This window comes from Mixophyes fleayi, chromosome 4 (assembly GCF_038048845.1).
Source record: "Mixophyes fleayi isolate aMixFle1 chromosome 4, aMixFle1.hap1, whole genome shotgun sequence".
NCBI classification, from domain to species: Eukaryota; Metazoa; Chordata; class Amphibia; order Anura; family Limnodynastidae; genus Mixophyes; species Mixophyes fleayi.
Genome location: NC_134405.1, coordinates 124,839,777 through 124,865,464, shown reverse-complemented (window position 1 = coordinate 124,865,464; position 25,688 = coordinate 124,839,777). Strand labels below are relative to the sequence as shown.

General features: G+C 37.6%; 1 protein-coding gene across 1 annotated transcript in view; it reads left to right on the top strand.

Annotated features, from left to right (window-relative positions):
• The window catches only part of LOC142151976 (dual oxidase 1-like), a 114,029-nt gene extending 91,993 nt beyond the window's left edge, over window positions 1–22,036 (top strand). The window contains exons 24-33 of the mRNA XM_075208132.1: window positions 1,387–1,617; window positions 1,979–2,078; window positions 3,788–3,837; window positions 9,020–9,147; window positions 13,613–13,766; window positions 14,534–14,766; window positions 16,166–16,324; window positions 17,478–17,633; window positions 19,117–19,245; window positions 21,669–22,036. Coding sequence (XP_075064233.1) covers window positions 1,387–1,617; window positions 1,979–2,078; window positions 3,788–3,837; window positions 9,020–9,147; window positions 13,613–13,766; window positions 14,534–14,766; window positions 16,166–16,324; window positions 17,478–17,633; window positions 19,117–19,245; window positions 21,669–21,791 — 1,463 coding nt within the window. The 3' untranslated portion in view covers window positions 21,792–22,036. The remainder of the gene's footprint in view (window positions 1–1,386; window positions 1,618–1,978; window positions 2,079–3,787; window positions 3,838–9,019; window positions 9,148–13,612; window positions 13,767–14,533; window positions 14,767–16,165; window positions 16,325–17,477; window positions 17,634–19,116; window positions 19,246–21,668) is intronic.
• Window positions 22,037–25,688: the final 3,652 nt, after the last annotated feature.

Here is a 25,688-nt window from a genome sequence, read left to right as displayed (position 1 = left end):
CCTTGTCATTAAAGCATTTACTTCTGGAATTTTATTTCTTAAGCTTCTAGCATCAGCACACATAGCTCTAAGAGTTTTGTTTGTGCATTTTCTGTTCCTATATCCTATCTTCATCTCTCTCTCTATGTTTATTTTGCTTTGATCTCCATTGTCTTCTGTTGCTGTGGATATGTTTCCTGTACTACTAGCCTGCAAAAACGATACCTCTTGGTGGAGGCAGATTGTTTTATTCCTGTTTAGTTCACTGCTCCCCTCTGCTAGTTTATATAGTTCCTGATGAAGCATCCAAACTACTCACTTAGTATTCTGGTTCCCCTTGAAGATGGGTGCAGGCCATCCCTTTTGTATAGGCCTCTATCTTGACAGATGGCATGACTGTGGTCTATTAATCCATTTTCATAACAGTAGATATAATGTATCCCAGTTACACTGGCAGAAGTCTGGGTGCCACCTCTGAGAGTAATTTGAAGATTATTTTGCTGAGAAGAGAAGTGAGTTCGATAGATAAACAGATAATATTTCATCCATTATGTATGCACATATACAACCACTGGTTTATACATGAATATAAAGGACAGATTTTTATTACAAAATAATTAAATATGAATTAATGTTCATTATAAAATAGTGTATACATTGCCATAATATTAATTAACTGTCGGGGCATTGTGTTATAAATTATCATTTGTAAATGCCTTTCTAGATACCCCAGAATCATTTTTTATTTTTTATATATGAATATGTAAACAACCAGTAGAGGAAGAGTTAATTATATTAATTTGAATAAATGTAATTAATTTTTACATTTCCACTAACTGTGTTTATGAAGACTTAACAAAAACATGATCACCATTAAAGATGTTGAATGGTTGAAATGTATTTAAAATGGCCACCACTGTCATGAATATAATGTGTAGCTCACATATCTGATATAGATTTTTGCAAAATAATACTTCACAACTTTAGATTTGAATCTGTATTCTCTGAGAAGTAGCAATAATGCATCACGTTGAAATCCCATTTTCCTATGATGTAAGCTGAGTGGAGTTTGTGCTCACTTGCCAGACACCATGAGCAGAAGGGACGGGGATAAGAGATCCGTAAGATGCTAATCATATGCTGGTGTTTTGTGAATTTTAGTGGTATCTTATAGTAGCCATGATCAGCTATTAAAGGCCAAAGGTATGTACTTCCATTTAATAAACTGACCCATCCTGCATAATTATTTGAAGTGGGAATGCTATTAAAATTATTGATATTTATTTCTAATGTAGTGTACATATTTAAGTCTATCAAACAAATCATTAACTTTACCGTTATTCTTTTACATCCTTCCACTATAAGTGTGCTTTGTGAACTAATAAAACGTATCTAACTTCCTTACAGATTATGCTTTTGAGTCTCAGCACTCAGGCATTGCTGAAGTTACTCTTCCAGGTATCATTGTATCCCGAGGTGCAGCTGCAAGTATTTCTTTTATGTTTTCATACATCTTACTCACCATGTGTCGTAATCTTATCACGTTTCTGAGGGAGACCTTCTTGAATCAATATATCCCTTTTGATGCTGCAGTGGAATTTCACAGACTTATTGCAAAATCTGCTCTTCTATTAACAGGTTAGTATTATGTTGCATAGGATGTGTTTCTTTAACTGAGACAGGAAGAGTAGTCACAGTCAGTTACTGAGGAAAGAATGTTGTATATTGAAGGTTTGATTGTTTTATGACATAAGATACATTTTGTCATTTCACCACCAGGAGGACTGTGACATATTCTTTCTTCAAGACAATCTTATATAAATCTTTTATAAATCAGCAAAGGTTTACATCACTATAAACTGACCTGTAAGAGGCTTTGTGATGAAAGGAGTATTCTCCGCCCATACATTACTACAGTGGTACTTAGGCACAGGGATGGGAAACATAGATGTGCATTCTTGGATGTGTATCAATGCTATAATGTTTTTTTGTCTTGCAGTTTTCCATAGTGTGGCTCATGCAGTCAACATTTATATGTTTTCCATCACGCCTCTTAGTACCCTGTCCTGTATATTTCCCAAAGTTTTCATAGATGATGGGTAAGCTATGTTAATCAATTATAAACTTTAATTGTCGGACTTCAACATAGCACATAGACAACAACAATTATACTGTACATACATAATACTGTACATTACTATCTGTGCTAAAATAAAATCCATATATTGCAAATGGAGCAAAGAGAAAAACTACAAATGGTGTTTTCAGTTTTTGAATTTCTAGTTTTATTTCCGGTGTAAGTAATGTTTCAGACACAAAGTCCCCTGTTTCGTCCACAGAACTATTTATAATATTGGGCCAACAGTTTTACATTCAGCAAATTGATACTTGAATGTTCTGTTTCTGGTTCAACCAGAGAAAGTGAGTTAAAAAATATTTATACTGTACATCTGATCAATTTGTGTTATATTTGGCTTCTGTCATTTGTTGTTCAAAACAATATTTTAAACTACATTTTTAATAATCCACTTATCAAACAATGCATCTTGCATTGTCTACTGAAGGGGGACAGGACAGAGTAATGATCCTTTCCAGGCCTCGTAGAGGTGCTGGGCGATTTGGCAATCTAGATAACCACCAGTCTAGTTTATTGATTTCTGGGACCAGGAGGAATCCCACAAGGGATTCACTTTTTATCCCTGTATTTCAAAGCACTGTCAATTTTCAGAAGCTTGTTCACCATAACAAAGCAGCTTAGTATAAGACTTAGGGATATATTTAAGAAAGCACGGTAGTGCACTATCGTGCACTTACCGTGAAAATTAGGCCACGATGTGCTCTCCGCAAATTTATTAAAGGTGCATCACAGCAGATATCATTGATATCTGCTGCTTTGCACTCCTGGGGGTAAATGTATGAATCTCCGGATTCTTCATCTCCGGCGAGTTCAGCCTCTTCAGCGCTTAAATTTAAAGCGGCGCTGCCTTGTAAAGGGAAGTTTCCCTTTACAAAGCAGTGTCGCTTTAAATTTAAGGCTGAACTCGCCGGAGATGAAGAATCCGGAGATTCATACATTTACCCCCTGATCGTTTTTGCGAGCAGTCACCATTCAACAGAATGGTGACTGCTCCTGGCCGCAATCTAACAAGTCCCGAAAAAATGTTTTTTTCAGGAACTTGTTGTGTTAATTGGCGTACATCATCCGAAAAGCTGGTAAAACTTCTGTTCTTCGTTAGAATGTCCGGAGAGTAGAGCTGGACAGCGCATATGCAGGGAGTGATCTTGTGATCCCTCCCTGTCACAGCCTCAAGCTCTCCGGACGGCACATGCGCAGTAGCATGAAGAAGAGAAAGTACACCGAAGAGGAGGAGATCCAGAGGCAGCGCGACCGAAGAGGCAGTGGTGAGTATGTTTTTTTTTATCACAGAAACAGCAGTTTTTCGGAACTGCTGTTTCTGTGTTCCATTTTTAATAAATTTGAGAAATACATCAATCCTTATCCATGCGATAAGGATTGATAAGTATTTCTCGTTTTGCCCGATAAATGATAAATGTGCCCCTTTGCTTCCCTGGCTTTCGTCACTAGTTCTTCTGCTCATCACTAAATGCCGAGTATACTATTATAATAATTGGTGAAAAGGAGCAAAGAGAGAGATAGCAGTAAAAGCCGCTCTTTAGTAAGAGGACACCTTTATCTCTTGTCTAACCACCATCTCTCGGCTCTATCTTTTATGTTTTCTACTTCATGTAAGGTTTGTTTTCAATGGGTCACTTTTACTTATAATTATAATAATATTTCTCATTGCAGGTCTGAAATCCCACATAAATATTACTGGTGGTTTTTCCAGACGATACCTGGTAAGTTTATACAAAATTAGTATTAATGATAACCCATTTAAATTATGCCCATGCTGACTTATCCTTACAATATGATACATTGCTTTTGGTGCATAAATGTTGGTCACCACTGCATTTATTTTATACCACTGCAGAGCAAGACAGAATAGTGTCTCTGTTTATCCGCTGAGTTGTGTCTGCATAAAATCTCATGTCCATAGATATTTCCACGTGTAATACACACAAAAATACCTGTTCAAGTATGGCTGATCCAGAGGGCTTCTGTTTTCTACAAGTTCTGCTTAAGTAATGTAACATCTAAGCTCTACTAATGTCTAATTTCTCACCCCCTTACTAAAGAAACCTTAGCGTAGTATGTATGTCACATTTCTTCAGTTAAATAACTAATTTATTACAATGTACAGTGCAGACCTGCAAAACATGTGATGTTATGGTTCTGGTTTTTCTGTGTGTAAATGCACCTGTTTTTACTGGGAAGCGCATTGATTTGTAGGCCAAGATGGCATTGTCTGCTGGGTACAAACCGTTGCATGTTCTGATGGGAGTGGCTGGGCGGGTTGGGGCATGTCTTGCTGAGCGAGTGGTGGCTACATGAATTCAACTAGTCATGCATCCACCTGCAACAATAACATTTCAGATTATAAGCCAATATTTGTTTAATTAGATTGAAGAGGTAGAAAGGGCCCATTTACAGGAGAATTCTATGGTTTGTGGGTGGCTGTAGATTGTTCTCCCACAGAAGGACTTGTTTTATCTTCAGAGGTGGTAGAAACCAAGCCTCGGCCTGTACATTTATCATTTGCATCTTCAAATTGCACTTTATATGATTAAGTACACTTCATACAATATAATAAAAATATTCATACACATAAAAATGGCACATCGATAAAGATAGGCACAATGTCCAGTCACTCTCATGATTAATTACAAATAATACTAAGCTGAGTTGTATTTTATAAGGAAAATGGAAATGTTGTACTTATTGAATGTGTCGCCGTACTCTCATAATTAATTTACCATTCATGCTATTTACCATCATCCAGGCACTCACCTATAGCTGAGACCTGTGCCGAACATTTTCAGTGCTGTACAATAACTCCGTAACAGGAAAGATCTGACATAGACACTCTTTGGATACAATTAGAGAGGTTGTGTCAGATCTCTTCTGCTATGAAGAGCGGTGAAAAGCACCAAAGGTTTTCAGTAGGCATTTCGATAGGGGTAGAATACTGCATTGCCTGGCCCCATAGAAAAATTTGCTCCAGCACCCAGGGTGAAAGCTCTGCTGGACCCACACATGTTCAGAAGAGGCCCACATTCTGCTTTTCTGTGGCCAGGCCCTGCCAAATCTCCCTCACCTCCAGGCCCCTTAACCACCCCGCAGTTTGGGAATTAATGGAGACAATGGTGACTGTTCCAATGGAGGGCCTTATCAAAGTACTATTATTGGGAAACCTGTAGGGTTTGTGTTTTGTTTGATGAAGGTGATGTTCCTAAAGTAGTTTTAGATTGAACTTTAAAGATACATTTTTGCCTCAAGGCTATTTATTTTGCTGTTTGTAGATGACATTTGACATGTTGCCTTATGCTGTGCCTGATTGAGGATTTGGGGATGGAAGAATGCTGCCTATGTTTATTTATTATACTTTACTTTAAACAGTACTGACCATGTGAAATCAGGACTGGCGCTGGGGTCAGGGGTGGGGTTAATTTTATATAATCGTCCAAATTAGCACAACCTTTATATTGGTGGAGAAGAACCTTTCTGGGCACATGCCAATTAATGTATTAAAAGCTCTATAAGTATAAAAATGGCACATGAAATAAATAAAGTTCTGAAGCCCAGATGCACCCTCATCCACATAATATATTTACTCAAATAAATTAAAAAATAAATTGAAACCACAGTATCACAATCTGAAACAGCTGGCTGTGACTGGAGTTACCTTGGTCACTTACCAATGAATACACCTTTTCTGCCACCACAAAGCATTTACTATGGAGTCCTTATGTTCACCAAAAAAAACGTATTAATCTTACACACTTAAATCACATATACCTGTAGCATGAGCCTTACTTGGCTTCGTAAGTTCACAAAGAATCACAGAGAATACACTAGATTAAATGTTTTTAATCCGAAAAATATTTCCAAGGCTTAAACACAAAACAGTTAATAACAGACATACAAAATAAGTTGCACAAATAAGTTTCAGAAATAAAATAGGAAATAAAACCAGAGTGTCACACGGCGCTTATTCGACTCCCATAAACAAAGACTAAGACATTCACCTGTGTCTCATTAAGCAGACCTCAAACCCTTACTCTTGATCTGCACATGTGCAGACTGAGTACCTGTCTGCTTCTGGCAAGATTCCTATTGGTTCCTGGTTCTGGCTCTAAACTTGAAAAGGCACTTCCTCCCTTTCCTCTGGGCCTGTTGATCAAGTAACCTGTCTGATTCGGTTCCTACCTATTCTGTGAGCTTCACCTGGATCGTCAGTGCCTCTGTTGTGTTGCTGTTTCACGGGCTATACCGCTCAAACTTTACCTTTCTCCACTGTGGCTATTCCACGGGCTCAAGCTGCACCTGTCTCCGCTGTGTTGCTGTTCCACGGGCTATACGTCTCAAGCTTCACCTTTCTTCGCTGTGTTGCTGTTCCACGGGCTATATCGCTCAAGTTGCACCTGTCTCCGCTGTGTTGCTGTTCCACGGGCTATACCTCTCAAGCTTCACCTGGCTACGCTGTGTTGCTGTTCCACGGGCTATACTGCTCAAGGTTCACCTGTCTCAGCTGTGTTGCTGTTCCACGGGCTATACCGCTCAAGCTTCACCTGTCTCCGCTGTGTTGCTATTCCACTGGCTTTACTGCTCAAGCTGCACCTGTCTTCACTGTGTTGCTGTTCCACGGGCTATACTGCTCAAGCTGCACCTCACTCCGTCAAGTTGCTGTTCCACGGGCTACACTACTCAAGCTGCACCTGCCTCTGTTGTATTGCTGTTCCACGGGCTGGATCACTTAAGCTACACTTGTCTTCATTGTGCTGCTGCTACACGCGCCGTGCTGCTCGAGTTACATCTGACCCTATCGTGTCACCACTCCAGATTGCCTTACTCAAGCTTCATCTACTACGCATTTGCCTTTGTGGCTCAGTGGCATTACAAGTCATATCATCTAGCTGCTTGTTCTTATCTTCTCCTCCTGGCTGAACCGTCCCTATGTCATCTAAAGCATATTAAGGCATTACACGGTATCTTACCCTTGCTGCATTTTCTGTGACTACATTGCTGCCTTGGCTGTTACTCATACCTCCGAAGTTGTGCTGCCTTATTGTAGTTCCATATACCTGCTGCATTACCATATTTACTTTGTTGCTGGACTGTTCATGCTATTGCTATATTTGAATATATTGATTATATCTTTATTGTATTCATTTCATACGATATTGCCGGTGGCATTGCTCACCTTGTACTACATTCCTAGTGTCAATATACTGAGACTCTCCTGTTGATAATCCAGTCATCATTAATTCGCTGATTGTACTTTTATCCTGCATCTGTTGTCTATTCGCCCTCTGAGTGTAAAACGACAACTTTACCAGTGTGCCTACATTACACCAGTCACTATCACTCCCCGGGGACCCCGCCCAACACCCCTGGTAGGAAACGCGACCTGCGGGTGAATGCCACTGAGTCCAACTCACCTTGCAGTGACCGCTGGTGAAAAAAATTCACCCGTTAGACTCCGCGCCCTGCTAGGGGTAACGTCTGTTGGGCAGATTCAAGAGTCCAGAATACCAAACCGTGACACAGAGTCACTAACTTACTCGTTAAGATTTGGGGTGAGAGGAGTACACTTTGGGAAAGATGGCACACTTCAATCTAGATAGATCTCCTCAAAGAAATGAACAATTGTACGACGTAGGGCAGCTGATTTAAACTTTTCTCACATAACTCTCACCCCCACCTTTGGAGGTTAGTTGTCTGTCAGGACAGATTTATTCCCAGAATGATACATGGCTTTCGCAGTGAGTTATTTATCCCTGAAATATGTCTGATATCTCAGATGGCATAATTCTCACCTCTGCTCATCCTGCCTTGCTGGTCAGGTCCATATCCTCTGTATACACAAACATAAACAGTTCACAAGCAGTGACATTGCAAAGCTCATAATCTGCTCTTGAAGGACTGTAAAGTACAAATAATATAGGAAACACACAACATGAGGATATGGGGACTTCTACTAGCTATAGGAACAGGAAAATAAAATCTCCAAAAAGGACTACACTTCTCTTGGGGGATTCCATCATACGAGGCATACATCTGGGAAAAGCTACTGAATTAGAGAAACAAGTAAGGTGCTTCTGGAGGCCATATCTCCTGAAGGACATAAATACATTAGACACTGTACAAATAAGGGCAACTAAAATAGTGCCTGGGCTACAGCACAAAACATACCCGGAAAGACTCAAAGATCTTAATATGTATAGTTTGAAGCAGAGAAGGGAAAGGTGGGACATGATAGAAACTTTCAAATATTTCAAGGGTTTGAACAAGTTACAGGAGGAAAACATTCTTCAAAGGAAGAGAAATATTATAACACAAGGACATGCACTGAGACTGGAGGGAAGCAGGTTCAGAGGAAATTTGAGGAAAAACTACTTCACAGAAAGGGTAGTGGATAAGTGGTATAGCCTCCTATCAGAGGCGGTAAAGGCTAATACAGTAAAGCAGTTTAAACATGCTTGGGATAGACATTAGAATATCCTTATAAAGAATAAATGATCAAATAGGATTTAAGGTACCATAGGTTAATAAACAAAATGGACAGACTAGATGGGCCAAGCGGTTCTCATCTGCTGTCAAATTCTATGTTTCTATATACACATTGTCATACATCAATATTAAGGGAAAATAACAAGAATACATAATTGGCACATGTAGTATTTTAGGAAAATAAAGATTAAAACTTATTTCATGCGATGAAGAGCATGCCCTGGACAGGGAATCGAGGGACATCGGATAGAATTTGCTTCATTAGGTATAACACAATGGGTGAATAATAATAAAACTATCCATCTTTGGGTGAGTTTAAATAATTTATACACTAATGTAAAAATTGTATTTGTATTTGCAAATTGTATTTGATCAGTTCTGACCCAAGCGTTTGTGCTTTGTTCACAGGGTTTACCGGTATTCTTCTCTTGGCAGTCCTAGCTTTTATATATGTTTTCTCTTCCCATCGTTTCCGACGCAGCAGCTTTCGTGGATTTTGGTTGACTCATCATTTGTATATATTGATGTATATATTGGTAAGATAAATCTTGCAAATAACACTCTTGTTAATAGTCACAACAGTTTACACTTACTCATGCCATCAAACGTATTGTGCAACAACTGCTGCTAGTAGAGAATGCTACATACCTCCTAACTTTCTTGATTTAGTGCCATTTCTAATGTACCTCCAGTCAGGACTTTTGTCTTGGCTGCTTGTTGGGAGGTCTAGGACTTTGAAAGCACTAGACACATTCCTGTAGCTGTATAATGTCTCCAATGTGGATTTTTACCTCCCCCATCCAATGTGCACAACCATGCTCCCATTTTGCAGGGGGTGTACCCAATTTCCAAACATACAATTTTGCAAAGTATGTATTGGGAATTGTAGTTCAACATTAAAATAATAAATAATGAGAGCATGTTATTATAAAATGTGTTAACATACTAAATTATAGGCTTGAGTGTCAGAGGAGGTAATTTATAAAGCGCAAAACATTTGAGGCTAAGTGCAGGATTGGAATTTCCTGCCTGGATTTGCACAAGTATACATAGATTTCCACAAAGGTTTGTGGAGAAGCAAAAGTTCACACATGCTGATCGAGGGTTTAGGCAGAGTGAGCGTGTTACTTGTTAAGTACAGAGTAAGCATACTAATGCGTCTACTTTTGCTGAGCAGTGCAAATATGAAATTTATTTGCGCAGACCAAGATTACCAAAATAAGATAAAGAGGTAGAGGTTTTTTCTCCTGTACTGAGGGGTGTATAACCACGTTCACGTTGCAAAATTTTTCACCAGATTTGAGTTGGTGTTCTTTGGGTCTTTTATTGTTCCATGTTGCACTTTATTAATGCAGTGAATTCCTAGGAGCACTTTGTCCAGTTTAAAACAAGCTTTGGAACTAACAAAGTGTTATGTAATATAAATAGTTCAGAAGCATATTTGCAGACACACTCTAAACAATGTAATAAAAAGCTTCATACACAAAAAGTGACACAAAATAAAAAGAGAGTGGAGTATAGCTGGGCACATTTATGTGTGTATGTGTGTGTGTGTGTGTGTGTGTGTGTGTGGAGGGGGGCGGCCATTCAAGTTAACTGGCAAAAAATAAAGTTGTTTTGTGCTACACATCAAGTCTATGTTGAAGTATGTACACGCATGCTATACAAGTATAAGGACAGTGATAAAACGAGCCTTTTAATACCCAGAGGGGGAGATTTACTCGGTGGTAGTCGTAATTACGATTGCCACAATTCCGACAATTGCAATTACAGCAAAGGAATACCAATTGCAATAATCCCGACAGGATGGAAATCTAGACTTACTGTAAAAAAGACACCATCCCCGACAAGCCTCTTATACTTTCCAAATGGAGAAAATCCTGTCACTTGCAAATGAGGTCAATTAAAATGGTGATAGCGACATTTTCGGATTTAAATCGGCAATGTCAGGACCCCTCTCCTCTATAATGTATAACCTTTATTCCTAATTCTAATTGTAACCCTTACCCTAACCCTTATACTATTTGTAACACTAACCCTAACCCTAACCTTACATTACATTATAGAGGCGGCGGGTACTGCCATTGCAAAAGTGGCTGTGGGTGTGTTCATACGATTATCGGCGTGGCTATGCATCATTGGGGCGGGGCTAGCAGGTGAAAAACGCTAGGCCACCCTCCTACAGAAAAAACCCTGCATTGTTGTGCACTCCTGACTTTTAGGACATCTAGCACCATAGTGTAGTATATAAAGAATGCAGTGTGTATATAGAGAGTTAACAATACTGGCCTGACCCTTACATTAGGCAGAACACTCACCAAGAATTGGGATTGTTCCATTAGAATCACAACATTTCACAGACTGTCCTGCTCTCTCCTACCTGTTCTTGTCACTATCACCACCTGAGGCTGCTGGTTTCTATAGTTGCAGCTTGTGTGGATCCTAAAATGTTGGGGGCCCTATTTGGAAAAAAAATGGGTACATTTAGAAAATTCCAACCAGCCCCGGTGTTAAATCAATGGCACCCACTAGTAATAATTAGGCCTTCCTCCAGCCCCAACATTAAAATAATAGCATTCCCATTTAATAAATTAACCTATTTCCCTCCCTGTAAACAGCCCCAGCAATAAATTAATAGTATTTGCATTTCATAAATATACCTATTTCACGTAAGCATCACTGCCATTAAATAATTCATAGTCACATTTAATAAAGAGACCTCATTCTCCCCAAACTCACTCCAACATTCAATAGCCCCCAAACCACCCCATCTTAATTTAATAGTCCCCACTATTAAATTACCCCACCATCACCCCACAAACAAAATAATACCCATTAATTAGCCACCACCTACCTCACACACACTACATTGATACAAGGCCCCTGTGCCATCACACACACATTACTGTGCCCCTTCATCATCATCACGCAGTGCCTCCTTATGATCACACTGTGCTCCTTCATCACAACCAGCCTACGTTTCTTTACTTACCTTTGTATTGGCTTCTTTCATCTCTTTTCTTTTCTTTTCCTCTGTCTTCTGTCGACTTGCTTCTGTCTTGTCTGGGTCCTCTCTGTGCCGCTCCTTACTGATTGTCGGGCGTGACTTGATGAAGTCATGGCCGACATTCAGTGTGAACGGAGCAGAGAGGAGGGAAGAGGGACACCGGTGCCGCGACCACGTGAATATATGTTTTTTTTGTTTTGTTTTGTTTTTTAACTACTCTGCTTCCCCCACCAACGAACGGGGTGGAGTAACCTCCCAACAGAAAATAAAATAAATTAAAAATAAAAAAATGTAGTTTTAAAAACAAACAAATAAAAAAAAAAAATGTTGGCAGTGAGGACCCAGGCCGGGCCCCCTGGCATGCCCGTCCTGGGTAATTAGTACCACCCCCCCCCCCCCCTCTCGGCGGCCCTGCACACAACAGATACAGTTTTTAATGTAATTTGCAATTTGGACACTGAAATCTCAAACCACATCCAATGTGTGGCGGTTTGCAAACCCCTACACTGCATGTGGATAAGGCCAAACATCCAGTTATACTTTGCGTTTTGCCTATGTGGAAGTAGTGTCAGTAATATATATATTAGTTGTTTTCCATGTGATATATTTAATTATGTAATCAAATATATTTTTTTTAGGAATAATTACTATTATGATTTTTTATTTATAAGGCACCATAAGGCTTCTCCAGCGCCGTACATAGGTAGTTAGAACATACAACAAAAGTACAGAATTACTTAAATACATACCGATAAGAACAATGTGTACAGATAAGCAGAATAATAAATGTATGGATGCAATTAACAGAACTTGTTTCATGACATACAAAACGATTCAGATAAGACAAAACAGGGAAGACAAGGAGGAAGGAGAGTGCGCAGATGTGAGACATAGGGTAGACTGCCCTGCCCTTGAGAGCTTACATTCTAAAGAGAGGGGGTAATGAGAGACAAATGTAGGGCAATGACCAGGATGATGCAAGAGCCTAGAAAGTGCAAGGGCCATGATGATATCAGAGTCACAGTAGTGTAGAAGCCCAGATGGTGGCAAGTGAAGTTTGACAGTGACACTGTAATCAAAGTGGTACAACAGCAACGTCAATATAATACTATGACAGAGCAATATTTTGGCCCAGTAATGTCATGGTACAGCAGTACAATGGCAGAGGCAATACAGTACAATAATGGTAAAGTTAAGTGCAGTAAGTACATAGGCAATGGGAAAATAATGTGTGTGTGGATGGGTGATTAGTGGCATGATGGCAGGAGAGCAGAGAAGATAAAGGAAGGGGAGAGAGAGTTTGTGGGATAGGTTTCAGAGAATGAGCAGGAGTTGAGCAGCTGAATGGTGAGACTGATGAAAGAAAAGTAAAGAGAGAAAACCAAATATTTAATTACCAAGTGTCCAGGACAGGGATTTAAAAAAAATATATAGTGGCTGCAGCAGGTGAAGTTTGTTACTGGGAGGCATAAGATGTTCTTCTATGATTGTTAAACTGCATTATTTAACTGTGCATTTCCTAACAGTGTAGAAAAAACACAACATGTGTACACACCAACATATCTCCCTCTAGTTTGAGTGATAAGAAATAATTGGGAAGAATATAGACTAGCTACATCAGTGCTATATAGTTGGTCAGCTGATCCAAACAAAAATTCTGTTGGTATTGGTCAGGCTAGATGAGTTCCAAGCCAGAATGGGTTAATAAAATCTGCTCCTCTGATCAGGAGTTTAATATAGGTTAAAACAACAGAAAGAATTCCTGCTACATACGTTTAAAATACACAGTTTGCACAGATGTGAAACACAAGTTACAATGAGTTTATGATGACTGTTGTAGCAGGTGATGTACAAACTTTAAAATAACAGAGTTTGAGCATTATAATAGTAATAGCATATAACAGGACAAATCCACATTAATTGACACAAATACACAAGTCTTTTCAAGTAATCAAATCTTTTTAATCTAAACAAAATATCTATTTTAATTTCAGACTCTCCTTCATGGTAGTTTTGGACTTTTGCAGCAGCCCAAATTTCATGTCTATTTTTCAGTTCCAGCTATACTTTTTATTGGAGATAGTTTAATAAGTCTGAGCAGGAAGAAGAGAGAAATCGGTGTGATAAAAGCGGAACTCCTTCCATCAGGTAATTTTACAACATTATATAATTATTACAAATAACCTGTTCAACACTCATTAATTTTTTTTTAAAGAGTTAAAACCAAGATCTTGTCAAATAGCGATTCTATCAACTTTGAAATTCAATGCAAATTCCCTATTGAAGTATACAGTATAATGTAGATGTTGAGTAGACTTATTTTGTTATTATGAGGTCTACTTATTATGCAGGCATAAGTTGATTATGCTATGTGTGGGGAAGCTTATGTCTGGCAAAACCCAGTGAATATTTATTTTTCCAGAAAGCTCTAACAAATATTTTAAAATGATGTTTGAGAATGATGTCTGTTTTACACTCTCTTCAATTGTAAATTGTTAATAATTGTATTTGAAACCTTGCCGCTACTGATAATTGTTGTATTAGGCTACATACAGAGAAATATTGGATCAGCCTACACAATGATTACTGTGACAGGTGCACAAGTTATCAGTTCACTAACCAAAAAGAGATACTGGTGACTGAGATCCTGAAATGTGAAGACTGGAACCTGGTGTTGTGAATTTGTTTAAATTACATTATTTATACTATTATACTTTGTAGGTGGAAAGTCTACAATGCAAATGTGTTCTTCTGTATGTTATTTATCTACTGATACATTCACTTCACATGGGTGAACATTGAAGACTTGGAATGCAACACATGCTGGAACTTTAGTGGGGTCCAAGTATCATTTGTGCGACAGATGAACAAATATGTTATTTAAATATACTTAAGGTGCTGGTTTTCTTGTGCAGATGTCACTTTCCTCCGGTTCCAGCGCCCCAATGACTTTGAATATAAATCTGGACAGTGGGTGAGAATTGCCTGCTTAGCTCTAGGGACAAATGAATACCATCCATTCACATTAACCAGTGCTCCACATGAGGACACACTGAGCTTGCACATCAGAGCTGCAGGACCCTGGACCACTCGTCTGCGGGAGCTGTACTCTCAGCAGAGTGTCACTGAACTCAGTGGGTATCCAAAGGTAACGCAAGACTCTTTTTCTCGTCTGTACTTTATCTGCATTTATGATGATGTGACTCAAGGTATTAAGTAACTGGTCCATGCACTACAGCAGGTTTGTGCAACGCCGTCTTAAAGCCTTAATTTGTGTGGCAGGAGAGAATTCAGTTGGCTGACAGTTTGTGCCAATTATACACATGGGAAACGTTAGGAACTATTTGGTAGCCAGCCAATCAGAAGGGAGTCCAATATTTTTTCTGGCGTGATTAATTTAACCCCTGTACTACAACATCCAAACTTGTACCTCAGTAGCAACACCATTTTTCACATTTTCTCTATGCGCCAGCTTTAGGAATACCTTTTTTTTTATTTTTTGATCTACTCAAGTCTAAGTTCTTTTAGGACAATAATCAAATACTTTTACATTTATGAGAACTATATGGGGAGAAATAAACTACAGCAATTAAAACCAATAACAAAAAAACACAAAACATTTTCCAATGATTCTTCTTTAATTATTATAAACAAAATAAAATCTGAATGTGCATTTTTCAGCTTCTAACATTAATAAGGATGCCAGATATGTGTGCCCTATTAGAGATTAGTCTACACATATTTTGCTATTTTTTCAACTTTATTTTTGAATTTATTATAGCCATAGATGTAAACACATGCTGTAACATTAGCCGTTACTGTGAGAGTTGTTGTTAGTCTCACAAGCACCATCTCATGGGAAGAGTTGGGCAAATTGTGGACGTTCCCTGCTAAGAGTGTATTAGGGAATATGTCCACCTACTTTTTCACTTAAGTGAAAAAATTAGACTACATTTTTGGGCCAGGATTATTTAAATTGAAAGACAGTCCCTTTCTCTTTGCTAAATGACCATAATTCTCTAGCTAGTAAGAGGTGCAGGAAACCCAACTGCATTCTACACTTTTAGTGAAACCCATGATACACCTTCCAGTTGTTCTTTTGTAACAAAACAATTTCTAGGCACACTTTAATTAATGTGATAACAGCCTTCAAACTCATACCTGCCTTGTTTTCGTTATGCTCAAAATTATGTGCATGTCTACATTTTTGTGGTGTGTAAAAAGCATTTATGTCTCTGGGATCAATAAAGAATCAACTGTCAAGGACACTTAATTTCTTGGTTGTTCACTGAGAATAATTATACATGTGTTGGATTTAATTTGATACAATTCTTCAATGTCAAATTGCTCTAGTAAGTAAAGCATACAATATTCTGCACAGAAAAATTACAGTATAGACACATTGAAAGGCAGACTTTTAACTCATTAATTTATTATAATGTATTTATGTCTTTTATATTGAGTTCAGCAACATCTAATATTTATATAACTGTTTAATCAAATATTGTATTTGAAAACAGCTTAAGTAAAATCAAAGTTCTGTTTAGATATATTTAGATGGACCCTTTGGTGAAGGACACCAAGAATGGAACACATTTCAAGTTTCAGTCCTGGTTGGAGGAGGAATTGGAGTCACTCCCTTTGCCTCTATTCTCAAAGATTTGGTGTTCAAATCATCTGTGAATTCAAAGATAATGTGCAAAAAGGTAAGGCGGGATATCTTGTTATGACATTCTTCTCATTTAAGTTTATTTATTAAGTAATATGACAGAAGAGAGACATCTTAAGAAATGTAAATTGATAAGAGACAAAGGGAAAAACACTAATGCAGATTATTATGTACAAAAGAAACTGAAACACACGGAAAGGAGAAAATACTCCGGGCCTGATACATTAAAAAACTTGAATGCCGACACATGCTGTATTTTGCGTAAAATTGCTCTGTGCATGCACAGAAAAGGACCATACGTCAGTGAGCGCAGGCGCATGCAGATCATCTTTGAATGCCAAGGACAATTCAAACAGCCTACGATTTCACGGGCAAAAAGGGGGAGGGGCTTATGCATGTAGCAATGTACATGTTTCAGTGCATGCATCAGTGTCCGATTCAAGCTCTGGACATCTCTTAGGCAACTGATTTTCAGCCACTTCACTTGCACCAGCTAAAGGGCAGGTGTAAGTGCCGAGTGATAGTGGTGATGGCCGTGGCGTATGCATGCTGGCACATGTGTTTGCAATCAAGAACAACTGTAAAAATGCATCTTATGTACAGTAGGAATTAATAACATCCTGATGTACGTATTTCATGTAAAAAAAAAATGAAGAAAAATCCTGTTTTTTATTGTTTTTTTCATTAATGATTATATTAATAACAATGTATGTAATAATTTTATTTTTTTCTGTGCACTCTTATGGGACTTTATATGTACATATCCTGCGGTGTGCCAAGTCTGTCCGCATACAAGTGCTGTATAGGCAGAGGATACTTAGGCCCACATTCAACTTGAAACGTTTCTTGTTGAAACTCATCTTGTCGGGTGTTACATTTTCCATCTGGTTAAAAAATAACGCAAATTGCGTTCACTTTACGATCCTTAATGAATCAGACCTTCCATCTCTAGCATACTCTGTTTAAAATAATCAGTTTATTAATCATAAAATAGAAGAAACAGATCTCTGGTGTGTATAATTACCTTTGTCAAATATTACACCAATAGTTCCTGTAATATTGTACAATATTGTCATCATTTTTTTGCTGTGATATAGTTGTATTATGTCTGGCTTTTTTTTTAATCTAATTTGTTAGTGAAGCACATATGGAACCTACCACCTACTTAAATATTATAATTGTTCTATCAGGTATATTTTATCTGGGTTACTCGTACACAACGGCAATTCGAGTGGCTGGCAGATATCATAAGAGAAGTAGAGGAAAATGATAAAAATAACTTAGTGTCTGTTCACATCTACATAACTCAATTTGCTGAAAAATTTGACCTTCGCACAACCATGCTGGTAAGAAACAATTTACAATTGCAACATATCATTTTTACAACATAGAGATGGGACAGAGTTGTGTGCAGTGAATGGTGTTCCCTGGCACAGAATGTTTTTTGCAACTCATTTAAATAACCCAAGGTATAAAAATATTTGCAAGTCACCTACATTTTCTATTCTAGAAAACTCTGCTAGAGTTTAAAGTCAGGACTTTGCTTCCCAGATTAATTTTGTGACCCCTTAGAATCTTATTTGAGCATGTGTATATTAATGTACTTGTTATGTTAATCAAGTTGAAATAATCCCTTATGTCGTTGTGCCTTATTGACATTCAGTTTAAAGATCTACCTATTTAAACCATGTGCTAAATTCAGTCTTTCTTCCTTCTGGTTGCTGAACATGTACAATTAGTGAGTTGTTGCAGCTGCTGAGCCAGACAATGATTACTACTATATACATTTTGTGAAATATAATATAGTTTGGTAATTCTATGAAATATAGTTCCAGGAATATAATGTATTTTCATAACTGCAGCCCTTATTCATGAATAAGATATTTGCACTTTAAAATATATTTTTTTAACTCTCCCCAGTCTCCTCAACTGCCAAAACCGCTGAGGTATCATTCCCAAAAATCCCCCCTCTTCCCCCTAAGATCAGAATAACTGACCCCCGTTAGAGCTCCAACAGCTGCTAGCCATCAAATGGGCTGATGCAAATAGTGCTGTACTCTTTCTAGGAGTAACACAGTGCTGCTCTCCAGGGTCGCGAAGCAGCACTGAAGCCCCTTTGTAGGAGTTCTCCTGAACTACAGGGGGCGCTTGCATAAGACCCCCATAGTTCTGTTAGTTAAAAACAGGCACTTGTTAACAAAACTGTGAAATTGTCTTTTAGTCCCTTTTTTTAGGACCCCTAATGTACATTTCTATTCCAGTCTCAATCCCTAAATAAAATGGCCTTACTTACATGTCATTTTATGGCAATTTTTTCCATAGAAAAATAGCATTACTTATGGTCTATCAAGGACACTTTTACTCAATCATTTCCTCTGCTATTTGAGATTATGTAGAAAAGTGGATTATTTTGATATGTCAGTTTTATATTGTAAAGTAACATTATACTTAAATTGCATATAAGTACACATATTAGGAGATTTTATAAATAATCATTGTCTTTTGGCAAAAATAAGCCAATAATGTATGTCTTTATATAAATTGCAGAACTGTACTTTTTAGATGTTACATACCCAGGGATGTTGTATTTCAAAGTTTAACATAATTTTTTACAGAGATGTTTCCAATAATGTTGTTAAAAATTATTTACATTTTTTTATTCTCCATTGGCTAGTTACAGCTCACTGCTATTAGCTGACAGTTGCTGAAAAGCTCTGATTATTATTAAGAACACCTGAACTAATAGTCTCAAGAAATAAGTATCTAAAAGGATGAATCTAGACATGTCTATTATCATTATCCTTTGTTAATTCTCTTTTTCAATTTTAGTATATATGTGAGCGACACTTTCAGAAAGTTCTGAATCGCAGCTTATTTACTGGTTTGCGATCTATCACCCATTTTGGCAGACCACAGTTTGAGCCATTTTTCCTCTCTCTGCAGGAAGTTCACCCAGAGGTGAGAGATTTTAGTGTTTTCATTTACGGGGATAAGATTGAAATGTATCATTACAGTCATTACCAGTCCCATTAACACAATTTGCTATATAAAACTAACACATTATTACCAGTGATATTAAAAATGAAAGCTAATAAACTCCCAGTGTATTTATTGTTATATTTTAACAGCCAATAATGAAATAAAATATAATATGATTCCACAGCATTGCTGCTGAAAACTGTTTCTTTATTACAGCTGATTGCAGAGAACTAAGAGCTTCTCTAGATAATTAACTGTTGTAACTAATCCTTTGGTGTTATTTGTGAAAGTGCAGGGTTATATAATGGTGGAGTGACGGAGACAGGGAGCCCTCCACTGTAGATAATGCAGTAAGAGCCTTTTTAATAAGGCCAATTTTGAATGTGTTTCTTTAGGCTGTGATTTTCTGACCAAATAATGATGCCGATAGTGAGTGAATCATGGAAGTTAATGGGGAACTCGTTAACACAATTTCCCTACATATCTGGACCACGATGTGTTGAAATATATAAAGAAATGAAGAAATTAGTGCTCTAAGGGGCATATTCAATTCCGATCCGATCCGCGGTAACGCGAGTTACCGCGGAAAATGCGCACTACTGGCGGTAATACGGTATCGCAATAACGCGGATTTTTGTACGCAGCCCTATGGGCTGCGAACGAAAATCCACGTTATTGCGGTATCGCGGACTACGTTTGCGGCCGTTCCGGCGTGATCCCGCGAATCGGGATCGGAATTGAATATGCCCCTAAGTATTTAAAACCTGTCAGAGGGGCCAATGTATTGTAATATTTATTTATACATATTGTTGCGGCTAGTGTCTAAATGCACAATTAGATATTCTCAGGATCTCATATAAATTATTGGTTCCAGGTAAAGTTGTATTTTTTCTCACCAAAATATTGCTAAACATGCAACCCAAATAGTACTGCTCCTATTCCTTTACACCTGAGAAGAAGACCTGAGAAGAAGACCTATTGTGGCTCATCTGGAGGTTCAAAACCATCCAACCTTTATAGATACTAGATTGTGGGACTTCATTGACATGTGTCAGGAAAAATTCAGATTAGAGAGGAAGTGTGGGGACATAGGCACTATTTTCACTTGAAACACAATTAGAGTTTCTTGGGACATAAACGTAAGTGGCACAAAATTAGAAGCACAGTATTGCACTGCATCTCTCAATCATAAATAATGATTGTTTGGAGCCATTCACAAACTGGTGCACCACACAAGTGCATCTGTGTATACTATTAGAGTCCTAACTCCCAACTATAGGGCTCATTTAGAGAAAGTGGTGATTCAAAAAGCGGAGACAAGCTGTACTTAAATGATTTATTGTTAACAAGAATAACAAAGCATATACAGATATGATAACACACTCCACAGTATAACACACAAGTATAATATCTGAAAACATAACAAAACACTTTAGCAGCAATTAAATGTTCGAGGATATTTAAATAAACTTAAGAATTCGTCTATATAAGTAAAACAGCTAAATCTAATTCAAATATGGATATAATATGAGAACACTGGTGAATTAGTTTAGATCAGAAACAATCTTTTCTGGTTACTCAACTTTACTTTCACAGTCCACATAAGTTTGGCCTCTATACCCAGGTGAACCCCAGTCAGCAGTCAGACCAGCTGATAACTTGTAAGCCATTTTTAAAGGATATACCAGGCACAGCACTCACTCATTGTCCAAGGTGAGGTTCAGTCTGGGTGTGGTCATAGTCAGTTCTTATAACCCTAAACATTTACATATAACCAATGGGCACAAAATAATAATACACAATATACTGTATACAGTGATTTACACCTAATTATGTTTAGTTTATGCAATTTACCAAGCCTGAATGGCCCCTTGGCTTCCTTATCGGAACTGCTTGTGTGTGGTCATTTAGCACACAATTATTACTTATAATCAAGCTTTGGGGAACTCAAAAAATATGTACAGTAGCTTGAGTTCCACCTTGGACATGTAGTTGTTTTCTAAATGGGTTGTGCACTTGCATGGTTTGCACATACACTGTGCACATACACTGTATGTGCAGACCTGTAAGAATATGCCAGTTTCTGCATATATGAGATACACTTTGCAACCCAAACACATGTCCTTGTATATAAGCACATTAAAGGAGGATATTCAGAACCCTTTCAATTTATTTTACAACCACTGACATAAATTCAAGCTGATTAGTTACCTTGTTATGTACCTCTGAACTCTGTTGATAACTGATGTAAGTAAGAAATCTGTACATTTCTATTTATTCATATTTCTAATTGGATAAATGGTTTGTAATAAAATAACAAATCAAAAATTAAGTTCAATACAGAAGATTTGTTGAATGTTTGCCCAATAAAATAAAATAAATTGTAATGTTTTCCTTTCAAGGTTAAAAAAATTGGAGTTTTCAGCTGTGGGCCTCCAGGAATGACAAAAAATGTGGATAAAGCTTGCCAGATCCTCAACAAGAGAGACCAGACACATTTTTCCCACCATTTTGAAAATTTCTAGACAGAAGTACAGTTATTGAATTAGTTGAGTACTTAAAAAAAAACCAAAAAAACCTTGTGCTTTACATATGATTCTGACAGTATATTTAAAATGTGCTATACTGGTTAATATCAGAATAATGCATAATCACATTTAGGGTAAAGACTAGACTACAGTAAACTTTATTGAATTGTTTTTGTGTTGCACAGATAGAAATTTGCATTCTGTTATGACATATTTCCTTGAAATAAAAGCATCCCAAAGCTGGTATATTTCTTATTTCACGGATGACAAGTGTTGGGGCTATCCAGCCATAATGACCATATATGGGAAAACTTTTCTGAACATTTACAGCTAAAATAATTTAAGTTGTATAAGGGGAGTATATTATTAACACTGATAATCCACTTCTGGCTTTGGGTCTTTGCAAACAACAGCAATTGTCCATTATGCATTAAAAAGGAGCCACAATAACTTTCTTTGAGCGTTGATAGAAATTAATAAAGCCGTTAAAGTATTATTGAGGTCCAGATTAATAGAGGCGTTAACTGGTCTTTGTTAAGAAGAGACATCTCAGCAGGAGTTCTTGTTGGGAGAGATTTTATATCACATTGTAATCTCCCATACTTTTCCAATAGGTCCAAGATATTTTTCACTGCTTCCTTTTCTATGTCGACATTGGAGAACTTTGCTAAACATCTGAGTGTGCCTAGAGCATGCTAAACAAAATAAAAAAAATATGCTATCTCGGTTTTTCCACAGGGTGCTCAGGGTCTGCAGAGTTCGACAACTTGTCTGAAATTAGGTCTGCAAATTGTGTTCATAGATACATAGGAGGAGGAATGGTTTGTCTTGGGACTCGCATAAAGCCTAGACAAACTCATCCAATTTGTTTATTTTAATTCAAATCAACAGTTTGGGGCATATTCAATTGTCGGCGGGATTGCCAAAAATCCTGCGGTCCGCACACGATTACAGTTAATACGGTAATTTACTCGCTGGATTTCAGCTCGCAGCTCCCTGAGCCGCGAGCTGAAATCCAGCTACAAATTACCGTATTAGTTTTTCCGCGGCGGGATTTCCCGACAATTGAATATGCCCCTTTGAATGAGAAAATATTATATACGTATACTTGCTTTTTGCAGCTGTATTTTGCAACTACTTTTTTTCTTTTTCTTTTTTTTCCAGGTAGTTCTGAGACACATTACCTCAATGTTATATATAGTCATATATAACTTCACAAATTTTCATGAAATTGATTGCTTACCTAAATATTATGCTAACTATAATTCTGCTAGAATAGACTTTATTTTCTGCCTGATAATAGTCTTGTTTTGTTTCAGTCTTGAGTTTATGCTAGTAATTCCTGTGCCCAAACTTGTTATTACCTTCACATCTCTGTGTGCCCACAGAGCTTCCATTACTGAAGTCCCCTAAGAGTGACCTAAGCTCACCCACATATCAATCATAAGTATCCCACACATGTTCTAAGTGTTAACAAGGTCAGAGGAAACACTCAAAATATTTTTTATTAAGAAATTGTCATGTTAAAAAACAGACTTCCACAGTAAACACTCACAAGATGTTTTATTAAGAATTGGTAGGTGCAGACACGCTCCCCCACAAAACTGTTCCTCCACCATCTGGTCTTATACTGTGGATGCATTTGAGCAGCTGGACAGTAGTTGTACTGTGATCACACAGCATTAATCCTGCTGAGGATCTTGGCTCTCTAGAAGGGTTCTGCTTGGCTTCCTGCAATTTATAGTTACCTTGGATCATGCGCCCATTTTGCAGCTTGATTCTTGTCTGGTTCTGGCTCTTATTTTGACATTGCCAGAATATTGACCATTCCTTGGATTGCTGCCTCTCCTGACCTTGTGTTTGGATGCTTACATTCTCTGGATTGCTCTGACCTGGATTGCTCTCACCTATTGCCTAGACTGGGACCATTCACTTAATAGCCACCTGCCTGAACTTGCCAGGAACTTGACCATTCCTGGATTTTCGGCTGCCTTGGACTCAGCTCGGATTCTTCCTGTTTTACAGTCCTCCCTATATTTTAATTGGTGCCAGTGTCTATCTCAGAATAAGTCTCTGCTATTGCATATAGTAAACCTGGGGCAACTGGAGTACTGGGGAGCTCTAAGTTAAAGTGGACTGCTGTAGGCCAAGACCACATCTAGCCAGATTATAGAGGTTTAATTCTGGGAATTCTGGGTCTGGCATCACAGAAACAATCTTGCAAATGCAGTTTAAAAAAGAAGGTGATTAAAAAGAAAATAGTCACCATTAGAGCAAAAGTGGTGGAAACATGTCACCCCTGAACTCGTCTTCAAGTATGGGAGTAATGTGTATTTCAAAAATAATCTGAGGCACACTAAAAAATTAAATAGCATATACCTAGTTTCTTGCATTTTAGTGCATCTTATAAAACACATACTTTTCAAGTAACAGACAGAGGTTGTGCAAACTTATTACTCTGTGCTGCTGGCTATTTTTGTTGTTTATTATTATTCAGTGGGGTCATACCTGGATAGTGTGGAAGTCAAATAATTGGATGAAGTCAGCTAAATTAATTAATATTGGTTTACCGTATGATTGCGATTAGTACACCATGTGCAATGACGCAATCGCACAGATTAATCATACACACACTTACATTCACATTTTAACTTGTAAATAGTACTCATTTTCTAAACGTTCCAAATTTACACTCAAATATTTAATAAATTAATTAAAGGTTATTTATACAGATAATATTATAGTAAAGGTATTTACGGTTCAGATCCTCTAAAATATATAGAGATTGGTCTCATATTAATCCAAATTTCACTGTCGTTAACCCAGTTTTGTCAGAGTAGCGATTGCATCTAGCAGTCGCTAGTAACGAGCAATATGAGATTAATATTTAAAAGCACTCTGTTTATGGGTCAGTTTAAAGTGGTTCTTCGGCGTAAAGACACGTAGACAACAGTTGGAATGAGTTGCCCCCTCTTTTGGGAGAAGATCAAATGAACTGACCTATGACCTGCAGTCTACTGGACCATCATAAACCCTGGACCAATGAAGAATTCTCTTAGTGTTATCTGTTCATATTTTGTGACATCTTCAGTGTTTTTTTCTAAACTTAGCATCATATAAACAGCCTCTGATTCAGGAACGGTCTCTCTTTGCCAACAGACATCAGGATTGATGGACTGTTTCTGGATCCAGGGGCTGCGCAGCGTATGTAACAATTCTACTTTGCATTATTGTTGTGTTCTGCTTAATTTTGCTATTAAATCTCTTTTGTGCTTTGGCACCACATTAATTGAATCGGACAATATTTATAGGTAGCGGCAATACGGACATAACAATAGGTTAGGTTTTGTTTAATTATGTTACAACCTCCCTTTTTGTTTATTTAAACTACAAAATGTCTTCAAATAGTTGATTTCTTCCATGTGTAGCTCCTTTTAATAGCCTGTCCACATAATGAAATATTACTTTAGCAATAAAGTAATAGAGATAGTGTAGCTTAACCATTTATAATAGCTTTTGTGGACGTTTTGCACTTTGTCAACAAAGTATTTAATCTTAAAATATAGCAGTGTTTTTATATTTTCACTAGGTGGCACCAAAGGATCAATTTGTATCATACAGTTAGTAAGTGTAATGATTCAGTAAGGATAATTTACAAACCTGCCCAATGTTTGTCTTGCAAATATTGTCCCTTCTAGTAAGTGGTGCTGGCCAGTTTGGTTGCTTTTGGACCCACATGCAAAAATTTTATTTTTTGGGGGGGAGAATTTATTTAAGATTGAAGGTGTAGACTATGCACTGTTTCAGGGATATTACTGTACATGTTTAGCTGAGTGAAACAAAACATCTTTCTTTCTGCAAAAATACTTGTAGTTTCCTCTTCCACTGAAATTA